At 54.5% G+C, this 25,994-nt stretch overlaps 2 protein-coding genes across 10 annotated transcripts in view; both read left to right on the top strand.

Moving 5' to 3' along the window:
* LOC126212802 (poly [ADP-ribose] polymerase tankyrase-1-like) overlaps positions 1-25,994 on the top strand; it is a 325,028-nt gene that overhangs the window by 101,292 nt on the left and 197,742 nt on the right. The gene's annotated exons all lie outside the window — the stretch shown is intronic.
* LOC126212800 (uncharacterized) overlaps positions 11,778-25,994 on the top strand; it is a 96,018-nt gene continuing 81,801 nt past the window's right edge. For 3 of the 6 annotated variants that reach the window (XR_007540911.1, XR_007540910.1, XM_049940202.1), the window contains exon 1: positions 11,778-16,385. Coding sequence is in view for 3 of the 6 variants with exons in the window: in XM_049940202.1 (XP_049796159.1) it covers positions 15,629-16,385 (757 nt within the window). In the remaining 3 variants the exon portion in view is untranslated. Of the gene's footprint in view, positions 16,404-25,994 lie in introns of all 6 variants that reach the window. The other 3 variants (XR_007540909.1, XM_049940203.1, XM_049940201.1) reach the window with 1 other exon arrangement.

Here is a 25,994-nt window from a genome sequence, read left to right as displayed (position 1 = left end):
CTTCGCACGGAGTGCAGCCTTCACACGGAGTGCAACCTTCGTGCGGAGAGCAGCCTTTGCGCGGAGTGCAGCCTTCGCACAGAGTGCATCCTTCACACAGAGTGCAGCCTTGGCTCTGAGTGCAAACTTCGCTCGGAGTGCAACCTTTGCTCGGAGTGCAACCTTCACTCGAAGTGCAGCCTTCGCATGGAGTGCAGCCTTCGCATGGATTGCAGCCATCGCACGGCGTGCACCCTACGCACGGAGTGCAGACTTCGCAAGGAGTGCAGCCTTTGAAAGGACCACAGCCTTCGCACGGAGTGCAGCCTTTGCTCAGATTGCAGCCTTTGCACGGGGTGCAGCCTTTGCATGAAATGCAGTTTTCGCATGGAGTGCAGTCTTCGTATGGATTGCAACCTTCGCTCGGAGTGCAACCTTTGCTCAGAGTGCAGCCTTCGCATGGAGTGCAGCCTTTGGATGGAGTGAAGCCATCACACGGCGTGCAGCCTACGCACGGAGTGCAGCCTTCCCATAGAGTGCAGCCTTCGCACAGAGAGCAGCCTTCGCACGGAGTGCAGCCTTCGCAGGGAATGCAGGCCTTCGCACAGAGTGCAGCATTCACACAGAGTGCAGCCTTCGACGGAGTGCAGCCTTCGCACGGAGTCCAGCCTTCCCATAGAGTGCAGCCTTGGCAAAGAGAGCAGCCTTCGCATGGACTGTAGCCTTCGAAAGGTGTGCAGCCTTCGTAAGGGGCGCAGCCTTTGCAAGGAGTGCAGCCTTCGCACGGAGTCCTGTCATCGTACGGAGTGCAGCCTTTACACGGAGTGCAGCCTTCGCAAGGTGTGCAGCCTTCGCAAAGAGTGCTGCCTTCGCAAAGACTACTGCCTTCGCAAGGAGTGCTGCCTTAACAAGGAGTGCTGCCTTCGCAAGGAGTGCTGCATTCGCACTGAGTGTTGCCTTCGCACAGAGTGCAGCCTTCGCATGGAGTGAATCCTTCGTATGGAGTGCTGCGTTCGCACGAAGTGCTGCTATTGCACGGAGTGCAGCCTTTGCATGGAGTGCAGCTTTCGCATGGAGTGCAGCCATCACACGGCCTGCAGCCTACGCATGGAGTGCAGCCTTCGCAAGGAGTGCAGCCTTTTTAAAGAGCACAGCCTTCGCACGGAGTGCAGCCTTTGCACAGAGTGCAGCCTTGGCTCAGAATGCAGCCTTTGCACGGGGTGCAGCCTTTGCATGAAATGCAGTTTTCGCATGGAGTGCAGTCTTCGTATGGATTGCAAGCTTCGCTCGGAGTGCAACCTCTGCTCGGTGTGCAACCTTTGCTCAGAGTGCATCCTTCGCTCGGAGTGCTGCCTTTGCATGGAGTGTAGCGTTTGGATTGAGTGCAGCCTTTGCATGGAGTGCATCCTTCACATGGGGTGGAGCATTTGCATTGAGTGCAGCCTTCACATGCAGTGCAGCCTTCACAAGGAGTGCAGCCTTTGCTAGGAGGCAGCCTTCGCAAGGAGTGCTGCCCTCGCAAGGAGTGCTGCTTTCGCAAGGAGTGCTGATTCGCAAGGGGTGCTGCATTCACAAGGAGAGCTGCCTTCTTAAGGAGTGCTGCCTTCACAAGGAGTGCTGCCTTCGCAAGGAGTGCTGCCTTCGCAAGGAGTGCTGCCTTCGCAAGGAGTGCTGCCTTTGCACGGATTCCAGCCTTATCAGGCAGTGCAGCCTTCGCACGGAGTGCATCCTTCGCATGGAATGCAGCCTTCGCAAGGAGTGCAGCCTTTGCACGGGGTGCAGCCTTCACACAGAGTGCAGCCTTCGCACAGAGAGCAGCCTTCGCACGGAGTGCATCCTTCGCATGGAATGCAGCCTTAGCTCGGAGTGCTGCCTTCGCATGGAGTGCAGCGTTTGCATGGAGGGCAGCCTTTGCATGGAGTGCATCCTTCACATGGAGTGGAACATTTGCATGGAGTGCAGCCTTCGCATGGAGTGAAGCCTTCGCATGGAGTGATGCCTCCACACGAAGTGCTGCTGTTGGACGGCGTGCACCCTTCGCATGGAGTGCAGCCTTCGCACGGGGTGCAGCCTTCACACAGAGTGCAGCCTTCGCACAGAGAGCAGCCTTCGCACGGAGTGCATCCTTCGCATGGAATGCAGCCTTCGCAAGGAGTGCAGCCTTCGCAAAGAGTACTGCCTTCGCAAGGAGTGCTGCCTTCGCAAGGAGTGCTGATTCGCAATGAGTGCTGCCTTCGCGGGGAGTGCTGCCTTCGCAAGGAGAGCTGCCTTTGCAAGGAGTGCTGCCGTTGCAAGGAGTGTTGCCTTTGCAAGGAGTGCTGCCTTCGCAAGGAGTGCTGCCTTCGCGAGGTGTGCTGCATTCGCACGGAGTGATGCCTTCGCACGGAAAGCAGCCTTCGCACGGAGAGCAGCGTTCGCGCGGAGAGCAGCCTTTGCGCGGAGTTCAGCCTTCGAACGGAGTGGATCCTTCACACAGAGTGCAGCCTTGGCTCGGAGTGTAACCTTCGCTCGGAGTGCAACCTTCGCTCGCAGTGCAGCCTTCGCATGGAGTGCAGCGTTTGCATGGAGTGCAGCCTTCGCATGGAGTGAAGCCTTCGCATGGAGTGCTGCCTTCTTACGAAGTGCTGCTGTTGCACGGAGTGCAGCCTTTGCATGGAGTGCAGCCTTCGCATGGAATGCAGCCATCGCACGGCGTGCAGCCTACGCACGGAGTGCAGCCCTCGTAAGGAGTGCAGCCTTTGAAAGGAGCACAACCTTCGCACGGAGTGCAGCCTTTGCACAGAGTGCAGCCTTTGCTCAGATTGCAGCCTTTGCACGGGGTGCAGCCTTTGCATGAAATGCAGTTTTGCATGGAGTGCAGTCTTCGTATGGATTGCAAACTTCGCTCAGAGTGCAACTTCTGCTCGGAGTGCAACCTTTGCTCAGAGTGCATCCTTCGCTCAGAGTGCTGCCTTCGCATGGAGTCCAGCGTTTGCATGGAGTGCAGCCTTTGCATGGAGTGCATCCTTCACATGGGGTGGAGCATTTGCATGGAGTGCAGCTTTCGCATGGAGTGAAACCTTCGCATGGAGTGCTGCCTTCGCACGAAGTGCTGCTGTTGCACGGCGTGCACCCTTCGCATGGAGTGCTGCCATCGCACGGAATGCAGCCTTCACATGCAGTGCAGCCTTCGCAAGGAGTGTAGCCTTCGCAAGGAGTGCAGCCTCCGCAAAGACTACTGCCTTTGCAAGGAGTGCTGCCTTCGCAAGCAGTGCTGATTCGCAAGGAGTGCTGATTCGCAAGGTGTGCTGCCTTCGCAAGGAGTGCTGCCTTCGCAGGGTGTGCTGCCTTTGCAACGAGTGCTGCCTTCACAAGGAGTGCTGCCTTCGCAAGGAGTGCTGCCTTCGCAAGGAGTGCTGCCTTCGCAAGGAGTGCTGCTGCACAAGGAGTGCTGCCTTCGCAATGAGTGCTGCCTTCGCACGGAGTGCTGCCTTCGCAATGAGTGCTGCCTTCGCACGGAGTGCTGCCTTCGCACGGAGTGCAGCCTTCGCACGGAGTGCAGCCTTCGCACGGAGTGCAGCCTTCGCACGGAGTGCAGCCTTCGCATGGAGTGCAGCGTTTGCACGGAGTGATGCCTTCGCAAGGAGTGCTGCCTTCGCAAGGAGTGCTGCTGTTGCACGGAGTGCAGCCTTCGCATGGAGTGCAGCCTTCGCATGGAGTGTAGCCTTCGCATGGAGTGCAGACTCCGCATGGAGTGCAGGCATCGCATGGAGTGCAGCCTTTGGATGGAGTGAAGCCTTCACATGGAGTACTGCCTTCCCAAGGAGTCCTGCTTTCGCAAGGAGTGCTGATTCGCAAGGAGTGCTGCCTTCGCAAGGAGTGCTGCTTTCGCAAGGAGGCAGCCTTCGCAAGGAGTACTGCCTTCGCAAGGAGTCCTGCTTTCGCAAGGAGTGCTGATTCGCAAGGAGTGCTGCCTTCGCGAGGAGTGCTGCTTTCTCAAGGAGTGCTGCTGTTGCACAGAGTACAACCTTCGCATGGAGTGCAGCCTTCGCAATGAGTGTAGCCATCGCACGGAGTGCAACCTTCACTCAGAGTGCAACCTTTGCTTGGAGTGCAATCTTCGCTCAGAGTGTAACCATTGCTCGGAGTGCGTTCTTCACTCGGAGTGCTGCCTTCACATGGAGTGCAGCGTTTGCATGGAGTGCAGCCTTCGCATTGAGTGCTGCCTTCACACGGAGTGCAGCCTTCGCACGGAGTGGAGCATTCGCATGCAGTGCTGCCTTTGCAAGGAGTGCTGCCTTTGCAAGGAGTGCTGCCTTTGCATGCAGTTCTGCCTTTGCCAGGAGTGCTGCCTTTGCAAGGAGTGCTGTCTTCTCAAGGAGTTCTGCCTTCGCGAGGAGTGCTGCCTTCCCGAGGAGTGCTGCCTTCCCGAGGAGTGCTGCCTTCGCACGGAGTGTTGCCTTCGCACGGAGTGCAGCCTTCGCACGGAGTGCAGCCTTTAGAAGGAGTTCAGCCTTCGCAAGGAGTGCAGCCTTCGCAAAGACTACTGCCTTCGCAAGGAGTACTGCTTTCGCAAGGAGTGCTGATTCGCAAAGACTGCTGCCTTCGCAAGGAGTGCTGCCTTCGCATGCAGTGCTGCCTTTGCAAGGAGTGCTGCCTTTGCAAGGAATGCTGTCTTCGCAAGGAGTGCTGCCTTCGCGAGGAGTGCTGCCTTCGCACGGAGTGTTGCCTTCGCACGGAGTGCAGCCTTCGCACGGAGTGGAGCATTCGCACGGAGTGCAGCCTTCGAACGGAGTGCAGCCTTCGCACGGAGTGCAGCCTTCGCGCGGAGAGCAGCCTTCGCGCAGAGTGCAGCCTTCGCACGGAGTGCATACTTCACACAGAGGGCAGCCTTGGCTCGGAGTGCAACCTTCGCTCGGAGTGCAACCTTCGCTCGGAGTGCAACCTTCGCTCGGAGTGCAGCCTTCGCATGTAGTGCAGCCTTTGCATGGAGTGCAGCATTCGCCTGGGGTGAATCCTTCGCATGGAGTGCTGCCCTCGCACGAAGTGCTGCTATTACACGGAGTGCAGCCTTTGGATGGATTGCAGCCTTCGCAAGGAGTGCAGCCATTGTAAGGAGCACAGCCTTCGCACGGAGTGCAGCCTTCGCACGGAGTGCAGCCTTCGCACGGAGTGCAGCCATCACGCGGAGAGCAGCCTTCGCACGGAGTGCTGCCTTCGCACGAAGTGCTGGTGTTGCACGGCATGCACCCTTTAAATGGAGTGCAGCCTACACACGAAGTGCTGCCATCGCACGGAGTGCAGCCTTCACACGCAGTGCAGCCTTCGCAAGGAGTGCAGCCTTCGCAAGGAGTGCAGCCTTCGCAAAGGCTAATGCCTTCGGAAGGAGTGCTGCCTTCGCAAGGGGTGCTGATTCGCAAGGAGTGCTGCCTTCGCAAGGAGTGCTGCCTTCGCATGGACTGCTGCCTTTGAAAGGAGTGCTGCCTTCGCAAGGAGTGCTGCCTTCACAAGGAGTGCTGCCTTCGCAAGGAGTGCAGCCTTTGCACGGAATGCAGCCTTCGCACGGAGTGCAGCCTTTGCATGGGGTGCAGCCTTTTCACGGATTGCAGCCTTCGCAGGGAGTGCAGCCTTCGCACGGAGTGCAGCCTTTGCACAGAGTGCAATCTTCGTACAGAGAGCAGCCTTCGCACGGTGTGCAGCCTTTGCAGGGAATGCAGGCCTTCGCACGGAGTGCAGCATTCGCACAGAGTGCAGCCTTCGCACGGAGTGCAGCCTTCGAAAGGTGTGCAGCCTTCGTAAGGGGCGCAGCCGTTGCATGGAGTGCAGCCTTTGCACAGAGTGCAGCCTTTGCACACAATGCAGCCTTTGCATGGAGTGCTGCCTTCACACGAAGTGCTGCTTTTGCACGGCGTGCACCCTTCGCATGGAGTGCAGCCTTCACACGGAGTGCTGTCATCGCACGGAGTGCAGCCTTTACACGGAGTGCAGCCTTCGCAAGTAGTGCAGCCTTCACAAGGAGTGCAGCGTTCGCAAGGAGTGCTGCCATCGCAAGGAGTGCTGCTTTCGCAAGGAGTGCTGATTCGCAATGAGTGCTGCCTTCGCAAGGAGTGCTGCCTACGCAAGGAGAGCTGCCTTCGCAAGGAGTGCTGCCCTTGCAAGGAGTGTTGCCTTTGTAAGGAGTGCTGCCTTCGCAAGGAGTGCTGCCTTCGCGAGGACTGCTGCCTTCGCACGGAGTGTTGCCTTCGCACGGAGTGCATCCTTCGCACGGAGTGGAGCCATCGCATGGAGTGCAGCCTTCGCACGGAGTGCAGCCTTCGCACGGAGTGCAGCCTTGGCGCGGAGAACAGCCTTGGCGCGGAGTGAAGCCTTCGCACCGAGTGCATCCTTCACACAGAGTGCAGCCTTGGTTTGGAGTGTAACCTTCGCTCGGAGTGGAACCTTCGCTCGGAGTGCAACCTTCACTCGGAGTGCAGCCTTCGCTCGGAGTGCAGCCTTCGCATGGAGTGCAGCGTTTGCATGGAGTGCAGCCTTCGCATGGAGTGAAGCCTTCGCATGGAGTGCTGCCTTCCCACGAAGTGTTGCTGTTGCACGGAGTGCAACCTTTGCATGGAGTGCAGCCTTCACATGGAGTGCAGCCATTGCACGGCTTGCAGCCTACGCACGGAGTGCAGCCTTCGCAAGGAGTGCAGCCTTTGTAAGGAGCACAGCCTTCACACGGAGTGCTCCCTTTGCACAGAGTGCAGCCTTTGCTCAGAATGCAGCCTTTGCATGGGGTGCAGCCTTTGCATGAAATGCAGTTTTCGCATGGAGTGCAGTCTTCTTACGGATTGCAACCTTCGCTCGGAGTGCAACCTCTGCTCGGAGTTCAACCTTTGCTCGGAGTGCATCCTTCGCTTGGAGTGCTGCCTTCGCATGGAGTGCAGCGTTTTCATGGAGTGCAGCCTTTGCATGGAGTGCATCCTTCACATGGGGTGGAGCATTTGCATGAAGTGCAGCCTTCGCATGGAGTGAAACCTTCGCATGGAGTGCTGCTTTCGCACGAAGTGCTGCTGTTGCACGGCGCGCACCCATCGCATGGAGTTCAGCCTTCGCACGGAGTGCTGCCATCGCACGGAGTGCATCCTTCACACGCAGTGCAGCCTTCGCAAGGAGTTCAGCCTTCGCAAGGAGTGCAGCCTTTGCAAAGACTACTGCTTTCGCAAGGAGTGCTGCCTTCGCAAGGAGTGCTGATTCGCAAGGAGTGCTGCCTTCGCAAGGAGTGCTGCCTTCGCATGGAGTGCTGCCTTTGCAAGGAGTGCTGCCTTCGCAAGGAGTGCTGCCTTCAGAAGGAGTGCTGCCTTCGCAAGGAGTGCTGCCTGCGCAAGGAGTGCTGCCTTCGCAACGAGTGCTGCTTTCGCACGGAGTATTGCCTTCGCACGGAGTGCAACCTTCGCACGGAGTGCAGCCTTCGCACGGAGTGCAGCCTTCGCACGGAATGCAGCCTTCGCACGGAATGCAGCCTTCGCACGGAGGGCAGCCTTTGCACGGATTGCAGCCTTTGCACGGATTGCAGCCTTCGCAAGGACTGCAGCCTTCGCACAGAGTTCAGCCTTCGCAAGGAGTGCTGCCTTCGCATGGGGTGCTGCCTTCGCATGGGGTTCTGCCGTCGCACGGAGTGAGGCCTTCGCACGGAGTGCAGCCTTCGCACAGAGTGCAGCCTTCGCCCCGAGTGCAGCCTTCGCACGGAGCGCAGCCTTCACACCGAGTGCAACCTTTGCACGGAGTGCAACCTTTGCTCGGAGTGCAGCCTTCGCATGGAGTGCAGCGTTTGCACGGAGTGCTGCCTTCACAAGGAGTGCTGCCTTGGCATGGAATGCAGCCTTTGCACGGAGTGCAACCTTTGCTCGGAGTGCAGCCTTCGCATGGAGTGCAGCGTTTGCACGGAGTGCTGCCTTCGCAAGGAGTGCTGCCTTCGCAAGGAGTGCTGCCTTCGCAAGGAGTGCTGCTGTTGCACGGAGTGCAGCCTTCGCATGGAGTGCAGACTTCGCGTGGAGTGCAGACTTCGCATGGAGTGCAGCCATCGCATGGAGTGCAGCCTTTGGATGGAGTGAAGCCATCACATGGAGTGCTGCCTTCACACGAAGTACTGCTGTTGCACGGAGTGCAACATTCGCATGGAGTGCAGCCTTCGCAGTGAGTGCAGCCATCGCACGGAGTGCAGCTTTGCACAGAGTGCAGCCTTCGCAAGGAGTGCAGCCTTCGCAAGGAGGCAGCCTTCGCAAGGAGTGCTGCCTTCGCATGGAGAGCTGCTTTCGCAAGGAGTGCTGATTCGCAAGGAGTGCTGCCTTCATAAGGAGAGCTGCCTTCTTAAGGAGTGCTGCCTTCTTAAGGAGTGCAGCCTTCGCACCGAGTGCATCCTTCGCACGGAGTGCAGCCTTCACATGAAATGCAGCCTTCTCAAGGAGTGCAGTCATCGTATGGAGTGGAGCATTTGCATGGAGTTCAGCCTTCCCATGGAGTGAAGCCTATGCACGGAGTGCTGCTGTTGCACAGAGTGCAGCCTTCGCATGGAGTGCAGCCTCCGCATGGAGTGCAGCCATGACATGGAGTGCAGCCTTCACAAGTCGTGCAGCCTTCGCAAGGAGTGCTGCCTTCGCAAGGAGTGCTGCCTTCGGAAGGAGTGCTGCCTTCGCACGGAGTGGAGCCTTCACACGGAGTGCAGCCTTCGCACGGAGTGCAGCCTTCGCACGGAGTGCAGCCTTCGTGCGGAGTGCAGCCTTCGCGCGGAGTGCATCCTTCGCAGGGAGTGCAGCCTTCGCGCGGAGTGCAGCCTTCGCACAGAGTGCATCCTTCGCAGGGAGTGCACCCTTCGCGCGGAGTGCAGCCTTCGCACGGAGTGCAGCCTTCACATGAAATGCAGCCTTCGCAAGGATTGCAGTCTTCGTATGGAGTGGAGCATTTGCATGGAGTACAGCTTTCCCATTAAGTGAAGGCTTCACACGGAGTGTTGCTGTTGCACGGAGTGCAGCCTTCGCACGGAGTGCAGCCTCGCACGGAGTGCAGCCTTCGCACGGATTGCAACCTTTACACGGATTGCAGCCTTTGCAAGGACTGCAGCCTTCGCACATAGTTCAGCCTTCGCAAGGACTGCAGCCTTCACACAGAAAGCAGACTTCGCAAGGAGTGCTGCCTTCGCGCGGGGTGCTCCCTAGCACGGAGTGAGGCCTTCGCACGGAGTGCAGCCTTCGCACGGAGTGCAGCCCTCGCACCGAGTGCAGCCTTCGCACGGAGCGCAGCCTTCACACTGAGTGCAACCTTCGTTCGGAGTGCAAGCTTTGCTCAGAGTGCTGCCTTCGCATGGAGTGTAGCGTTTGCACGGAGTGATCCCTTCGCAAGGGGTGCTGCCCTCACAAGGAGTGCTGCTTCGCAAGGACTGCTGCTGTTGCACGGAGTGCAGCCTTCGCATGGAGTGCAGATTTCGCATTGAGTGCTGATTCGCAAGGAGTGCTGCCTTCGCAAGGAGAGCTGCCTTCTTAAGGAGTGCTGCCTTCGCAAGGAATGCTGCCTTCGCAAAGAGTGCTGCCTTCGCACGGAGGGCAGCCTTTGTATGGAATGCAGGCCTTTCCACGGAGTGCAGCATTCACATGGAGTGCAGCCTTCGCATGGAGTGCAGCGTTTGCACAGAATGCAGCCTTTGCACAGGGTGCAGCCTTTGCACGGGGTGCAGCCTTCGCATGAAATTCAGTTTTCACATGGAGTGCAGTCTTCGTATGGATTGCAACCTGCGCTCGGAGTGCAACCTTTGCTCGGAGTGCAACCTTTGCTCGGAGTGCATCCTTCGCCCGGAGTGCTGCCTACGCATGGAGTGCAGCGTTTGAATGGAGTGCAGCCTTTGCATGGAGTGCTGCCTTCACACGAAGTGCTGCTTTTGCACGGCGTGCACCCTTCGCATGGAGTGCAGCCTTCACACGGAGTGCTGTCATCGCACGGAGTGCAGCCTTTACACGGAGTGCAGCCTTCGCAAGGAGTGCAGCCTTCGCAAGGAGTGCAGCGTTCGCAAGGAGTGCTGCCTTCGCAAGGAGTGCTTCTTTCGCAAGGAGTGCTGATTCGCAATGAGTGCTGCCTTCGCAAGGAGTGCTGCCTACGCAAGGAGAGCTGCCTTCGCAAGGAGTGCTGCCCTTGCAAGGAGTGTTGCCTTTGTAAGGAGTGCTGCCTTCGCAAGGAGTGCTGCCTTCGCGAGGACTGCTGCCTTCGCGCACGGAGTGTTGCCTTCGCACGGAGTACATCCTTCGCACGGAGTGGAGCCATCGCATGGAGTGCAGCCTTCGCACGGAGTGCAGCCTTCGCATGGAGTGCAGCCTTGGCGCGGAGAACAGCCTTGGCGCGGAGTGAAGCCTTCGCACCGAGTGCATCCTTCACACAGAGTGCAGCCTTGGTTCGGAGTGTAACCTTCGCTCAGAGTGGAACCTTCGCTCGGAGTGCAACCTTCACTCGGAGTGCAGCCTTCGCTCGGAGTGCAGCCTTCGCATGGAGTGCAGCGTTTGCATGGAGTGCAGCCTTCGCATGGAGTGAAGCCTTCGCATGGAGTGCTGCCTTCCCACGAAGTGTTGCTGTTGCACGGAGTGCAGCCTTCGCTCGGAGTGCAGCCTTCGCATGGAGTGCAGCGTTTGCATGGAGTGCAGCCTTCGCATGGAGTGAAGCCTTCGCATGGAGTGCTGCCTTCCCACGAAGTGTTGCTGTTGCATGGAGTGCAACCTTTGCATGGAGTGCAGCCTTCGCATGGAGTGCAGCCATCGCACGGCGTGCAGCCTACGCACGGAGTGCAGCCTTCGCAAGGAGTGCAGCCTTTGTAAGGAGCACAACCTTCACACGGAGTGCAGCCTTTGCACAGAGTGCAGCCTTTGCTCAGAATGCAGCCTTTGCATGGGGTGCAGCCTTTGCATGAAATGCAGTTTTCGCATGGAGTGCAGTCTTCTTACGGATTGCAACCTTCGCTCGGAGTGCAACCTCTGCTCGGAGTTCAACCTTTGCTCGGAGTGCATCCTTCGCTTGGAGTGCTGCCTTCGCATGGAGTGCAGCGTTTTCATGGAGTGCAGCCTTTGCATGGAGTGCATCCTTCCCATGGGGTGGAGCATTTGCATGGAGTGCAGCCTTCGCATGGAGTGAAACCTTCGCATGGAGTGCTGCTTTCGCACGAAGTGCTGCTGTTGCACGGCGTGCACCCATCGCATGGAGTTCAGCCTTCGCACGGAGTGCTGCCATCGCACGGAGTGCATCCTTCACACGCAGTGCAGCCTTCGCAAGGATTTCAGCCTTCGCAAGGAGTGCAGCCTTTGCAAAGACTACTGCTTTCGCAAGGAGTGCTGCCTTCGCAAGGAGTGCTGATTCGCAAGGAGTGCTGCCTTCGCAAGGAGTGCTGCCTTCGCATGGAGTGCTGCCTTTGCAAGGACTGCTGCCTTCGCAAGGAGTGCTGCCTTCACAAGGAGTGCTGCCTTCGCAAGGAGTGCTGCCTGCGCAAGGAGTGCTGCCTTCGCAACGAGTGCTGCTTTCGCACGGAGTATTGCCTTCGCACGGAGTGCAACCTTCGCACGGAGTGCAGCCTTCGCACGGAGTGCAGCCTTCGCACGGAATGCAGCCTTCGCACGGAGTGCAGCCTTTGCACGGATTGCAGCCTTCGCAAGGACTGCAGCCTTCGCACAGAGTTCAGCCTTCGCAAGGAGTGCTGCCTTCGCATGGGGTGCTGCCTTCGCATGGGGTTCTGCCGTCGCACGGAGTGAGGCCTTCGCACGGAGTGCAGCCTTCGCACAGAGTGCAGCCTTCGCCCCGAGTGCAGCCTTCGCACGGAGCGCAGCCTTCACACCGAGTGCAACCTTTGCACGGAGTGCAACCTTTGCTCGGAGTGCAGCCTTCGCATGGAGTGCAGCGTTTGCACGGAGTGCTGCCTTCGCAAGGAGTGCTGCCTTCGCAAGGAGTGCTGCCTTCGCAAGGAGTGCTGCTGTTGCACGGAGTGCAGCCTTCGCATGGAGTGCAGTCTTCGCGTGGAGTGCAGACTTCGCATGGAGTGCAGCCATCGCATGGAGTGCGGCCTTTGGATGGAGTGAAGCCTTCACATGGAGTGCTGCCTTCACACGAAGTACTGCTGTTGCACGGAGTGCAACATTCGCATGGAGTGCAGCCTTCGCAGTGAGTGCAGCCATCGCACGGAGTGCAGCTTTGCACAGAGTGCAGCCTTCGCAAGCAGTGCAGCCTTCGCAAGGAGGCAGCCTTCGCAAGGAGTGCTGCCTTCGCAAGGAGAGCTGCTTTCGCAAGGAGTGCTGATTCGCAAGGAGTGCTGCCTTCATAAGGAGAGCTGCCTTCTTAAGGAGTGCTGCCTTTGCAAGGAGTGCAGCCTTCGCACCGAGTGCATCCTTCGCACGGAGTGCAGCCTTCACATGAAATGCAGCCTTCTCAAGGAGTGCAGTCATCGTATGGAGTGGAGCATTTGCATGGAGTTCAGCCTTCCCATGGAGTGAAGCCTACGCACGGAGTGCTGCTGTTGCACAGAGTGCAGCCTTCGCATGGAGTGCAGCCTTCGCATGGAGTGCAGCCATGACATGGAGTGCAGCCTTCACAAGTAGTGCAGCCTTCGCAAGGAGTGCTGCCTTCGCAAGGAGTGCTGCCTTCGCAAGGAGTGCTGCCTTCGCACGGAGTGGAGCCTTCACACGGAGTGCAGCCTTCGCACGGAGTGCAGCCTTCGCACGGAGTGCAGCCTTCGTGCGGAGTGCAGCCTTCGCGCGGAGTGCATCCTTCGCAGGGAGTGCATCCTTCGCGCGGAGTGCAGCCTTCGCACGGAGTGCAGCCTTCACATGAAATGCAGCCTTCGCAAGGATTGCAGTCTTCGTATGGAGTGGAGCATTTGCATGGAGTACAGCTTTCCCATTAAGTGAAGGCTTCACACGGAGTGTTGCTGTTGCACGGAGTGCAGCCTTCGCATGGAGTGCAGCCTTCGCATGGAGTGCAGCCATCGCATGGAGTGCAGCCTTCGCACGGAGTGCAGCCTTCACAAGGAGTGCAGCCTTCGCAAGGAGTGGAGCCTTCGCAAGGAGTGCTGCCTTCGCAAGGAGTGCTGCCTTCGCAAGCAGTGCTTCCTTCACAAGGAGTGCCGCCTTCGCAGGGAGTGCCGCCTTCGCAAGGAGTGCCGCCTTCGCAAGGAATGCTGCCATCACAAGGAGTGCTGCCTTCGCAAGGAGTCCAGCCTTCACACAGAGTGCAGCCTTCGCACGGAGTGCTGCCTTCGCACGGAGTGCATCCTTCGCAGGGAGTGCAGCCTTCGCACGGAGTGCAGCCTTCGCACGGAGAACAGCCGTCGTATGGAGTACAGCCTTTGCACAGAGTGCAGCCTTTGCACAGAATGCAGCCTTTGCACGAGGTGCAGCCTTTGCATGGGGTGCAGCCTTCACATGAAATGCAGTTTTTGCATGGATTGCAGTCTCCGTACGGAGTGCAACCTTCGCTCGGAGTGGAACCTTCGATCAGAGTGCAACCTTCGCTCGGAGTGCAACCTTCGCTCCGAGTGCACCCTTCGCTCAGAGTGCAGCCTTCGCATGGAGTGCAGCCTTCGCATGGAGTGCAGCTTTTGCATGGAGTGCAGCCTTTGCATGGACTGCAGACTTCACATGGAGTGCAGCGTTCGCATGGAGTGCAGTCTTCACATGGATTGCAGCCATCGCATGGAGTGCAGCCTTCGCATGGAGTGAAACCTTCACAGGGAGTGCTGCCTTCGCACGAAGTGCTGCTGTTGCACGGAGTGCAGCCTTCTCATGGAGTGCAGCCTTCACACGGAGTGCAGCCATCGCACAGAGTTCAGCCTTTGCACGGAGTGCAACCTTCGCAAGGAGTGCAGCCTTCGCAACGAGTGCAGCCTTCGCAAGGAGTGCTGCCTTCGCATGGAGTGCTGCCTTTGCAAGGACTGCTGCCTTCGCAAGGAGTGCTGCCTTCACAAGGAGTGCTGCCTTCGCAAGGAGTGCTGCCTGCGCAAGGAGTGCTGCCTTCGCAACGAGTGCTGCTTTCGCACGGAGTATTGCCTTCGCACGGAGTGCAACCTTCGCACGGAGTGCAGCCTTCGCACGGAGTGCAGCCTTCGCACAGAATGCAGCCTTCGCACGGAGTGCAGCCTTTGCACGGATTGCAGCCTTCGCAAGGACTGCAGCCTTCGCACAGAGTTCAGCCTTCGCAAGGAGTGCTGCCTTCGCATGGGGTGCTGCCTTCGCATGGGGTTCTGCCGTCGCACGGAGTGAGGCCTTCGCACGGAGTGCAGCCTTCGCACAGAGTGCAGCTTTCGCCCCGAGTGCAGCCTTCGCACGGAGCGCAGCCTTCACACCGAGTGCAACCTTTGCACGGAGTGCAACCTTTGCTCGGAGTGCAGCCTTCGCATGGAGTGCAGCGTTTGCACGGAGTGCTGCCTTCGCAAGGAGTGCTGCCTTCGCAAGGAGTGCTGCCTTCGCAAGGAGTGCTGCTGTTGCACGGAGTGCAGCCTTCGCATGGAGTGCAGTCTTCGCGTGGAGTGCAGACTTCGCATGGAGTGCAGCCATCGCATGGAGTGCGGCCTTTGGATGGAGTGAAGCCTTCACATGGAGTGCTGCCTTCACACGAAGTACTGCTGTTGCACGGAGTGCAACATTCGCATGGAGTGCAGCCTTCGCAGTGAGTGCAGCCATCGCACGGAGTGCAGCTTTGCACAGAGTGCAGCCTTCGCAAGCAGTGCAGCCTTCGCAAGGAGGCAGCCTTCGCAAGGAGTGCTGCCTTCGCAAGGAGAGCTGCTTTCGCAAGGAGTGCTGATTCGCAAGGAGTGCTGCCTTCATAAGGAGAGCTGCCTTCTTAAGGAGTGCTGCCTTTGCAAGGAGTGCAGCCTTCGCACCGAGTGCATCCTTCGCACGGAGTGCAGCCTTCACATGAAATGCAGCCTTCTCAAGGAGTGCAGTCATCGTATGGAGTGGAGCATTTGCATGGAGTTCAGCCTTCCCATGGAGTGAAGCCTACGCACGGAGTGCTGCTGTTGCACAGAGTGCAGCCTTCGCATGGAGTGCAGCCTTCGCATGGAGTGCAGCCATGACATGGAGTGCAGCCTTCACAAGTAGTGCAGCCTTCGCAAGGAGTGCTGCCTTCGCAAGGAGTGCTGCCTTCGCAAGGAGTGCTGCCTTCGCACGGAGTGGAGCCTTCACACGGAGTGCAGCCTTCGCACGGAGTGCAGCCTTCGCACGGAGTGCAGCCTTCGTGCGGAGTGCAGCCTTCGCGCGGAGTGCATCCTTCGCAGGGAGTGCATCCTTCGCGCGGAGTGCAGCCTTCGCACGGAGTGCAGCCTTCACATGAAATGCAGCCTTCGCAAGGATTGCAGTCTTCGTATGGAGTGGAGCATTTGCATGGAGTACAGCTTTCCCATTAAGTGAAGGCTTCACACGGAGTGTTGCTGTTGCACGGAGTGCAGCCTTCGCATGGAGTGCAGCCTTCGCATGGAGTGCAGCCATCGCATGGAGTGCAGCCTTCGCACGGAGTGCAGCCTTCACAAGGAGTGCAGCCTTCGCAAGGAGTGGAGCCTTCGCAAGGAGTGCTGCCTTCGCAAGGAGTGCTGCCTTCGCAAGCAGTGCTTCCTTCACAAGGAGTGCCGCCTTCGCAGGGAGTGCCGCCTTCGCAAGGAGTGCCGCCTTCGCAAGGAATGCTGCCATCACAAGGAGTGCTGCCTTCGCAAGGAGTCCAGCCTTCGCACAGAGTGCAGCCTTCGCACGGAGTGCTGCCTTCGCACGGAGTGCATCCTTCGCAGGGAGTGCAGCCTTCGCACGGAGTGCAGCCTTCGCACGGAGTACAGCCGTCGTATGGAGTACAGCCTTTGCACAGAGTGCAGCCTTTGCACAGAATGCAGCCTTTGCACGAGGTGCAGCCTTTGCATGGGGTGCAGCCTTCACATGAAATGCAGTTTTTGCATGGATTGCAGTCTCCGTACGGAGTGCAACCTTCGCTCGGAGTGGAACCTTCGATCAGAGTGCAACCTTCGCTCGGAGTGCAACCTTCGCTCCGAGTGCACCCTTCGCTCAGAGTGCAGCCTTCGCATGGAGTGCAGCCTTCGCATGGAGTGCAGCTTTTGCATGGAGTGCAGCCTTTGCATGGACTGCAGACTTCACATGGAGTGCAGCGTTCGCATGGAGTGCAGTCTTCACATGGATTGCAGCCATCGCATGGAGTGCAGCCTTCGCATGGAGTGAAACCTTCACAGGGAGTGCTGCCTTCGCACGAAGTGCTGCTGTTGCACGGAGTGCAGCCTTCTCATGGAGTGCAGCCTTCACACGGAGTGCAGCCATCGCACAGAGTTCAGCCTTTGCACGGAGTGCAACCTTCGCAAGGAGTGCAGCCTTCGCAACGAGTGCAGCCTTCGCAAGGAGTGCCGCCTTCGCAAGGAGTGCTGCTTTTTTCACAAGGTGTGCTGTTTTGGCAAGGTATGCTGTTTTGGCAAGGTATGATATCTTGGCAAGGCGTTCTGTGTTTGAAGGTGTGCTGTCTTTTCAAGGTGAGCTGTCTTCGCAAGCTGTGCTGCTTTCTCAATGTGTGCTGTTTTGGCAATGTCTGCTTCCTTGGCAGGGCGTTCGGTCTTGGCAAGGTGTGCTGCCTTAGCAAGCCGTTCTGTCTTAGCAAGCCATGCTTTCTTAGCAAGGCGTGCTGTCTTCGCCAGGCGTGCTATCTTTGCAAGCTGTGCTGCCTTACAATGCTTGCTGTTTTGGCAAGGTGTGCTGTCTTGGCAAGGCCTTGGCAAGATGTGCTGTCTTGGCAAGGCGTGGTGCATTCACTAGGCGTGCTGTCTTGGAAAGATGTGCTGTGTTCACAATGCATGCTGTCTTGGCAAGGCATGCTGTCTTTACAAGGCGTGCTGTCTCGACAGTGCATGCTGTCGTGATAGGGCGTGCTGTCTTGAGAATGGTTGCTTTCTTCACAAGGCGTGCTGTCTTCACGAGGCATGCTGTCTTCGCAGGGCGTACTGTCTTGGCAAGGCGTGCTGTCTTCGTAACACATTCTGTCTTGGCAATGCATGCTGTCATGGCAAGGTGTTCTGTCTCGGCAAGGCGTGCTGTCTTGGCAAGGTGTGGTGCCTTGGTAAGGTATTCTGTCTTCGCATGCCTTCTCTCTTTTCAAGGCGTGCTGTCTTAGAAAGATGTGCTGTCTTTGCAAGGCATGTAGTCTTTGTAAGGCGTGCTGTCTTCGCAAGGCAAGCTGTATTTGCAAGGTGTGCTGCCAACACAAGGCATCCTGCCTTGGCAACACGTGCCATCTTTGCAAGGCGTGCTGTCTCGGCAAGGGATGCTGTTTTTGCAAGGCGTGCTGTCCAGGTAAGTCGTTCTGTCTTGTCAAGGAGTGCTGTCTTGACAGAGCTTGCTGTCTTGGCAGGGCATGCTGTCTTGACATGGCGTGATGTCTTCACAAGGCAAGCAATCTTCACAAGGCATGCTGTCTTCGCAAGGTGTGCTGTCATGGCAAGGTGTGCTGTCTTCGCATGGTGTGCTGCCTTGGCAAGCAGTGCTGTCTTCACAAGCCTTCGTTCTTTGCAAGGTGTGCTGTCTTCGCAAGCCTACTTTCTTTGCAAGGTTTGCTGTCTTAGTAAGTTGTCTGTCCTCGCAAGGTGTTCTGTCTTTGCGAGGCGTGCTGCCTTTGCAAGGCATGCTGTCCTCAAGTGTGCTGTCTTTGCAAAGCGTGCTGTCTTTACAAGGCGTGCTGTCTAGATAGGGTGTGCTGTCTTGATAAGGTGTGCTGTTGTGGCCAGGCGTGCTGCCTTTGCAAGGTGTGTTGTCTTCACCTGGTGTGCTGTTTTGGGAAGGTGTACCCTCTTGGCATAGTGTCCTGTCTTGGCAAGGCGTGCTGTCTTTGTAATGTGTGTTGCCTTGGCAAGGTGTGCTGCCTTGGCAAGACATGCTGTTTTGGCAAGGAGTGCTCTCTTGGCTAGGCGTGATGTCTTGGCAAGGTGTGCTGTCTTGGCAAGGTGTGCTGTCTTGGCAAGGCGTGCTGTATAGGCGAGGCGCATTGTCTTGGAAAGGTGTTCCGTCAAGGACAATCCTTCTGTCTTGGCAAGGCGTGTTGCCATGGCAAGGCGTGCTGCCTTGGCGAGGCATGCTGTCTTCGCAAGCCTTCTTTTTTTGCAAGGTGTGCTGTCTTTTCAAGCCGTCTGTCTTCGCAAGGTGTGCTGTCTTTGCAAGGAGAGCTGTCTTGGCAAGGAGTGTTTTCTTGGCAATGCCTACTGTCTGGGAAAGGCGTGTTGCCTTGGCAAGGTGTGCTGTCTTGGCAAGTCGTGCGGTCTTGGCAAGGCATGCTGTCTTGGCAACGTGTGCTGTTTTGGGAATGCATCCTGTCTTTACAAGTCATGCTGTCTTGGCAAGGCGTCCTGTCTTGGTAAGGTGTGCTCTCTTGGCAGGGCGTGCTGTCTTGGCAAGGTGTGCTGTCTTGGCAAGGTGTGCTTCCTTGGCAAGATGTGCTGTTTTGGCAAGGCATGCTGTCTTGGCAAGGTGTGCTGTCTTGGCTTGGCGTGCTGTCTTGGGAAGGTGTGCTGTATTGGCAAGGCGTGCTGTCTTGGCAAGGTGTGCTGTCTTGACTAGGTGGCAAGGCATGCTGCCTTGGCAAGGTGTGCTTCCTTGGCAAGGTGTGCTGTCTTGGCAATCATGCTGTCTTGGCAAGGCGTGCTGTCTTGGCTAGGTGTGCTGTCTTGGGAAGGCATGCTGTATTGGCAAGGCATGCTGTCTTGGCAATGTGTGCTGTCTTGGCTAGATGTGCTGTCTTGGCTAGGTGTTCTGTCTTGGCAATGCATGCTGTCTTGTCAAGGCATGCTGCCTTGGCAAGGCGTGCTGTCTTGGCAAGGTGTGCTGTCTTGGTAAGGTGTGCTGTCTTGGCAGGGCGTGCTGTCTTGGCAAGGTGGGCTGTCTTGGAAAGGTGTGCTGTCTTGGAAAGGTGTGTTGCCTCGGCAACATGTGCTGCCTCCACATGGCATACTGTCTACACATGGCATACTGTCTACACATGTCATTGGAAGATGTGCTCTCTATACAATGTGTTCTATCTACACAAGGCATGCTGTCTACACAAAGCATCCTGCCTACACAAGGCGTGCTGTCTACCCAAGGCGAGTTGTTTACTCAATGATTGCTGTCTCAAAAAGGCGTGCAGTCTACAAAAGAGGTGCTGTCTTCGCAAGGCATTCTGCCTTCGCATGCCATGCCATCTTTTCAAGACGTGCTGTCTCCGCAAATAGTCCTGTATTAGTAAGGCGTGCTGACTTTGCAAGGCATGCTTTCTTGGCAAGGGATGCTGTTTTGGCACGTTGTACTGTCTTGGCTATCTGTGGTGTCTTTGCAAGCCTTCTGTCTTTGCAAGGCATGCTGTTTTTGCAAGGAGTACTGTCTTAGCAAGCCGTGTTGTCTTCCCAAGCCATGCTGTCTTCGCAAGGCGTGCTGTCTCCACAAGGTGTGCTGTCTCGGCAAGGCATGCTGTCTCCACAAGGTGTGCTGACTTCGCAAAGCGTGCTGTCTTCACAAGGCGTGCTGTCTTCGCAAGGCGAGTTGTATTCGCAATGGCAGCTGCCTTCACACATGCTGTCATCACAAAGCATGTTATCTTTGCAAAGCATGCTGCCTTATCAGGGCGTGCTGTCTTGGCAAGGTGTGGTGTCTTCGCAGGGCGTCCTGTCTTCACAAGGAGTGCTGTCTTCACAAGGAATGCTGTCTTGGCAAAGTGTGCTGTCTTGGCAAGTCGTGTGTTCTTCGCAAAGTGTGCTGTCTTCGCAAGGCTTGTAGTTTTGGCGAGGTGTGCTTTCGTGGCAATGTATGCTGTCTTGGCAAGGCATGCTGTTTTGCCAAGGCATACTGTTTTCACAAGGTGTGCCGTTTTCTCACGATTTGCTTTCTTAGCAAGCTGTGCTGTTTTAGCAAGCCATGATGTACTACCAAGGCATGCTTTCTTAGCAAGGTGTGCTGTCTTAGCAAGGCGTGCTGTCTTAGCAAGGCGTGCTGTCTTGGCAAGGCGTGCTCTCTTCGTAAGGTGTGCTGTCTTCGCAAGGTAAGCTGTCTTCACAAGGTGTGCCATCATTGCAAGGCATGCTGTCTTCGCAAGGTGTGCTGTCTTGGCAAGGCGTGCTGTCTTGGCAAGGTGTGCTGTCTTGGCAATGCACGCTGTCTTGGCAAGGCATGCTTTCTTGGCAAGGTGTGCTGTCTTGGCAAGGCATGCTGTCTTCTCAAGGCATGCTGTTCTAACTATGCAAGGTGTTTTGTCTTGGAATTGTGTACCATCTTGGCAAGGTGTGCCATCTTTGAAATGTGTGACATCTTTGCAAGGCGTGAATTCCTTACAAGCCGTGAATTCTTTGCAAGGCATGCTGTCTTTGCAAGGTTTGCTGTCTTTGCAAGGTGTACTGTCTTTGCCAGGTGAGCTGTCTATACAATGCATGCCGTATTTGCAAGGTTTGCTGTCTTTGAAAGGTGTGCTGTTTTTGCAAGATGTGCTGCCTTTGCAAGCAGTGCTGCCTTCACATGGCATGCTGCCCTAAAAGGCATGATGCCTTCGCAAGGCGTGTTGTCTTTGAAAGGCGTCCTGCCTTCGCAAGGTGTACTGCCTTCGCAAGGTGTGCTGTCTTCACATGGCGTGCTGCCTTTGCAAGGTGTGCTGCCTTCGCAAGGTGTGCTGCCTTCGCAAGGTATGCTGCCTTCTTCAGGTTGGCTGCCTTGACATGGAGTACTGCTTTTGCTAACCATTCCTCCATCACAAGGCGTGCTGTCTTTGCAAGCCGCGCTGTCTTTGTAAGGCTATTTGTCTTCGCAAGGCGAGCTTTGTTCACAACGAGTTCAGCATTCGCAAGGTGTGCTGTCCTCACAAGGTGAGCTGATTTTGTAAGTCATGCTGCCTTTACAAGGTGTGCTGCCTATGCCAGTCGTGCTGTGTTGCCATGACATGCTGTCTTGGCAAGACATGCTGTCTTCGCAAGGTGTGCCATCTTTGCAAGTCGTGCTGTCTACACAAGGTGTGCTATCTTCACATGGCGTACTGCCTTTGGAAATCGTACTGTCTTTGCTGTCTTGGAAAGGTGGCACGCACTGTAAAGGCAATATGCACTATAAAACAAGCACACAATGGAATGGCAGCACAAGCTGCAAAGGCAGCACATGCTGCAATGGCTGCATATGCTACAAAGGCTGCATATGCTACGAAGGCTGCACACCATGCAAAGGGTGCAAACGCTGCAACAGCAGCACATGCTGCAATGGAAGCACACACTTCAAAGGCAGCACATGCTACAAAGGCGGCACACAATACTAGGCAGCACACACTGCAAAGGCAGCCCATGCTGAGAAAGGCAGCACAAACTGAAAAGTCAGCACATATTGGGAAGGCAGCACACATCGGAAAGGAAGCACACATTTAATATGCAGCAACACTGGAGAAGCACACAGAGTGGAAAGCACCACGCTGGAGTCCGCAGCTCGTGGTCGTGCGGTAGCGTTCTCATTTCCCACGCTCGGGTTCGATTCCTGGTGGGGTCAGGGATTTTCTCTGCCTCGTGATGACTGGGTGTTGTGTGCTGTCCTTAGGTTAGTTAGGTTTAAGTAGTTCTAAGTTCTAGGGGACTGATGACCATAAATGTTAAGTCCCATAGTGCTCAGAGCCATTTGAACCATTTTGAACCACACTGGAAAGGCACCACACACTAGAAAGGCACCACATACTGGAAAGGCATCACACACTGGTAAGGCTGCAGTCGCAGCGTGTGCTGCCTCACATTGTGTGTGGTTTTCAAGTGATGTGGCTCCGCAGTGTGTTCTGCGTTTCCAGTGAGTGTTGCCTATCCAGTTTGTGATGCCTTACCAATGTCTGCGCCTTTCCAGTGTGTTCTTCCTTTCCAGTATATGCTGCTTTTTCCAGTTTGTGCTGCCTTTCCAGTGTGTTTCAGGCTTCTCAATTTGTGCTGCCTTTGCAGCATGTGCTGCCTTTGCAGCATGTGCTTCCTTTCCTGCATGTGCCTCTTTGCAGTCTGTGCTGCATTTGAACATGTGTTGCATTTTCATTGTGTGCCGCCTTTGCAGCATGTGCTGCTTTTGCAGGGTATGCAGCCTTTACAAGGTGTGCATCCTTCATAAAATTTGTAGTATTTGCAATGCTTGCATTGATTTCAAGGTGTGCAGCATTCGCAATCTTTGCAGCTTTCACAAGGTATGCTGCCTTAGCAAAGTGTGCTATGTTCACAATGTGTGCTGCCTTTGCGATGTTTGCAGCCTTCACAAGTGATTCTGTCTTCGCAATGTGGTTCAAATGGCTCTGAGCACTATGGGACTTAACATCTGAGGTCATCAGTCACCTAGAACTTCGAACTACTGAAACCTAACTAACCTAAGGACATCACACACATCCATGCCTGAGGCAGGATTCGAACCAGCGACCATAGCAGTTGCGCAGGTCCTGACTGAAGCGCCTAGAACCTGTCGGCCACCGCGGCCGGCTTCTTCACAATGTGTGCTGCCTTCATACTGTATGCTGCATTTATACAGTGTATTGGCTTCACAAGGTGTGCTGCCTTCACAAGTTGGCCCTCCTTCACAATATGTACTGCCTTTGCAGTGTCTTATTTCTTCACATGGTCTTCTTCCTTTGCATGCTGTGCTACTTTCGCAAGGTTTGCTAGTTTTGAAAGGTTGACTTCCTTCACCGGATATGCAGCTTCCACAAGGTAACCTTGCAAAGGCAGCACTTATTGTGAAGGCAACACACCTAGCTAATGCAGCATTTCTTGTGAAGCAGCACTCCTTGAGAAGCCAGCATCTTGTGAAGGTAGCACATCTTCTGATAGTAGAGGCAGAAAACCTAGCATAGGCTGCACACCTTGCGAAGGCTACACACTGTGTCAAGGCAGAACAGCTTGCAAAGGCAGCACACCTCACGAAAGTAGCACACCTTGCGAAGACAGGACAGAATGCAATGGCAGAAAATCTTGCAAAGGAGAACACCTTGCAAAGAACAACTGCCTTGCAAAGGCAGCACACCTTGTGGAGGCTGCACACATTGCAAATACAGGACACCTTGCAAAGACAGCACATTTCCTAAATACAGCTCTCCTCCAAAGGACAGCACATATCCCAAAAGCAGCACACCTTCTGGAGACAGTTTATTTTCGTGCAAATTGTCCACAAACTGAAGAAAGAAATATAGGATGTGAAGTTACCTTCCCATTCCTGCATATTTTTGCGGGAACGGTCGCAGCATTCGGCATCTGGCAGTAGGTGTGCAGGGTTGAGGTTCCGTCATGACTTCTGGTGTGGTGGGCGCCCTGTCGCTCCACATCAGCTGTGCACGCAAGTGCAGCGTGCTCAGTGCAGCTGCTGCGCCACACTTCTGTGTGCAGCACGTTGGTCTCTGTTCCACAGGTGTAGCCTGTACGAGCGACCTTCAAAGCAGTTAATAATTAATGAAAACCCAGCCATGTCGCTGTTTTATGCTCTACGTGTTAATTTAATGGTACTCTTGTCTTACGTTTTATAATTCAATAGAAGGGTTCCGATTAGGAGATTGACCTCTTGGGCGTAGAACGCCTTTCATATCTTCTGCCAAAATGATATTACCTTAATGAAATCTGAAGAGAGGGACAATTTCGTAATTAAAGAAACTCTGCTCGTTTACGTCGTTTACTGCCACCAGATGGAACATATATATTAAATAGCCAGGTGTTGTAAACAGTACAAGCTACAACTGTTTTACATGTGAGTTTTCAACGTGGTCCACTATTATGCCCTCTTTCGCGAGTATCACGGTCTCTAAATCATCTCCAGTTCCAGCATTAATCTATATCCCAATACATCGTGTAGTGCAGTATCCTTTACTTCTGTAACTAAAATAATATCAATGTTTGGCTCCTACATAAAGTCTTTCAAGGTACTTGCTTTTAGAGGGCTCCCTATGCTGTTTATGGATTCATAATGTATCACATTTCATAAATTCAACTCTTTCATCGCATGCAGTCAGTATGAAAGCTATGGATAAGTGTCACATACGTATCTACCTCTGTCGCTTGGTTTGGATGAGGTAACCATTCCCGTCCCCCCTTGCAATCTTAGTAAGCATGCAGCGAAAATCGTGCACAGACACACATGTGAAACTCTTAAATTGACCGAATCAGTTCGATAGCTGTGCTTCAGGACCTAGTGTAATGCCACCATGTGTTTGAAACCTCCGCAAAGAATTCTGTTGCATGGTTCATACTGATGTCTCGATATCGCCATCGTGTAACTTACAGCAAGTATTTTATTCTTGTCGCTCACCTACATTAAGGAAAATGGGAAACATTTACCACCTTCCGATATTGTTGTCATTGTTAGTAAGTAGAATGAAAGTAGTCTCTGGTGAGGAGAAACTAAAAGCGATTATTTGTTTCCACAGACAGAGCTTAACAATTCGTATCAGTACACTGTCCCATCCAAGGGGCAGATTCGTTACTCTGTCGTATGCATATAACGAGATAACATAAAGACTTTACATCACAGCTACTCAGTTTATGGGGCTAGGTAACTTACACACATCGACATCATTCACTCCTTGTTTGCTGAGATAGTATAAATTTCGTAAGTAAAATGACATTGCAAGTTGTTGTTGTAGTGAACATCTTCTAAAAGCTTAATGCAAAGACACTATTTACACACGATCATCCAGACTGACGATGCGAGGAAGTAAATTGACTGGCTCGGTTAAGAGGTGTATATAATTTTGATTCGTTTCACAATAGATTCACGTTGAATGGTCATTTTTGAAAGTTTCGGCGAACAATACAGTTAAGACTGTGATTACGATACATGCATCACATTCTTGTAAAGCTATTGTATTAAACGTGTGCTACTTTCGATATTAATCGCAATTGCAGAAAGCAGCAATGAATATGCCTCGTCTCGTTTCTCCGGCCGTTTCCCGTACTTTGCGACCCACAGAGCTCTATCGCTGCATCAGCGGTCGATTGTTGCTGTTGCCGCCACGGAATGATCGCAGTTAAATTCAAATTTCCTCCAAGTATAAGGGATTCTACGATATAAATGAAAATGGAAAGAAGTAACGAAAGCGGCAACTAGCAGTCATACTCAACGTTCCTGGTGGTTTAATGCTATGACAATTTTAAACAATAAACTACGCAGTGGAACTGAGAGCTATCACAGGAATCTGCAATATACCCTCGATGGACAAACTGATTAAAGTTTTCGTGCTTGCCACTTCTCATTTTACAGACAGCTGATTCTGACTACTTCTTATGAACTGAACTGAGGCCATAACTCATGTCCAAGTTGTCTGTTTGTATTACTACTATCGTATCTTTCTTAGGTAAAGAACGAGCAAAATAGCAGTTTTGCGTTTAGCATGCAATCATCCAGGATACAATTTCTACAGTCAGAGCATTTTCTGTTGCGGCATAGGAATGATTTTGTGATTACTTCTATATGGAATTCATCTGTAACTTTATGAACTCAATATTTAGTAAGAGGGCCAGCCGAATTACATACTGCACAGTGTGAATAATTGCTGCAATTTTGGTGGCAACAACAACAAACAACCAGTGAATGCCGAGATTTGGCTGTAGAATAGTGGCAACACAGAGCTACCGTTGCAGCCGGGTGGTTCATGAAACCTTGACCGTGACCACAGCGGCTGAGGCGCGTCTACAGCCGTAGCAACCGCACAGCAGCCCACACTGAGGTGTGACGTCACACGGCACCCCTGTCTCGGTTGACCACCCACAACGTGTTTCGCTACATTTGATCAATTCACTATTTGCTCATACCTGAAACGTTAGTATGTTTTTTATGTGATCGGTATAAACAAATGAAACGTGTTGTATAATACTTCCCTACGAGGGGCATTAGTATTAACAATTTTACGTTCAATTTTTATCAATAGCTTATTCGTTAGTTACCCCATTTCCTCTTTCTACACTCAGTTAGCGTCAACCAAATGACGTGTACCTTCGAAACTTGGACCTTTTTACCAGGTACATCTCTAGAAGTACTAGGTGCATAACATGTTTTTGTAAT

This window comes from Schistocerca nitens, chromosome 11, assembly GCF_023898315.1.
Source record: "Schistocerca nitens isolate TAMUIC-IGC-003100 chromosome 11, iqSchNite1.1, whole genome shotgun sequence".
NCBI classification, from domain to species: Eukaryota; Metazoa; Arthropoda; class Insecta; order Orthoptera; family Acrididae; genus Schistocerca; species Schistocerca nitens.
This window is presented reverse-complemented; position numbering and strand designations above follow the sequence as displayed.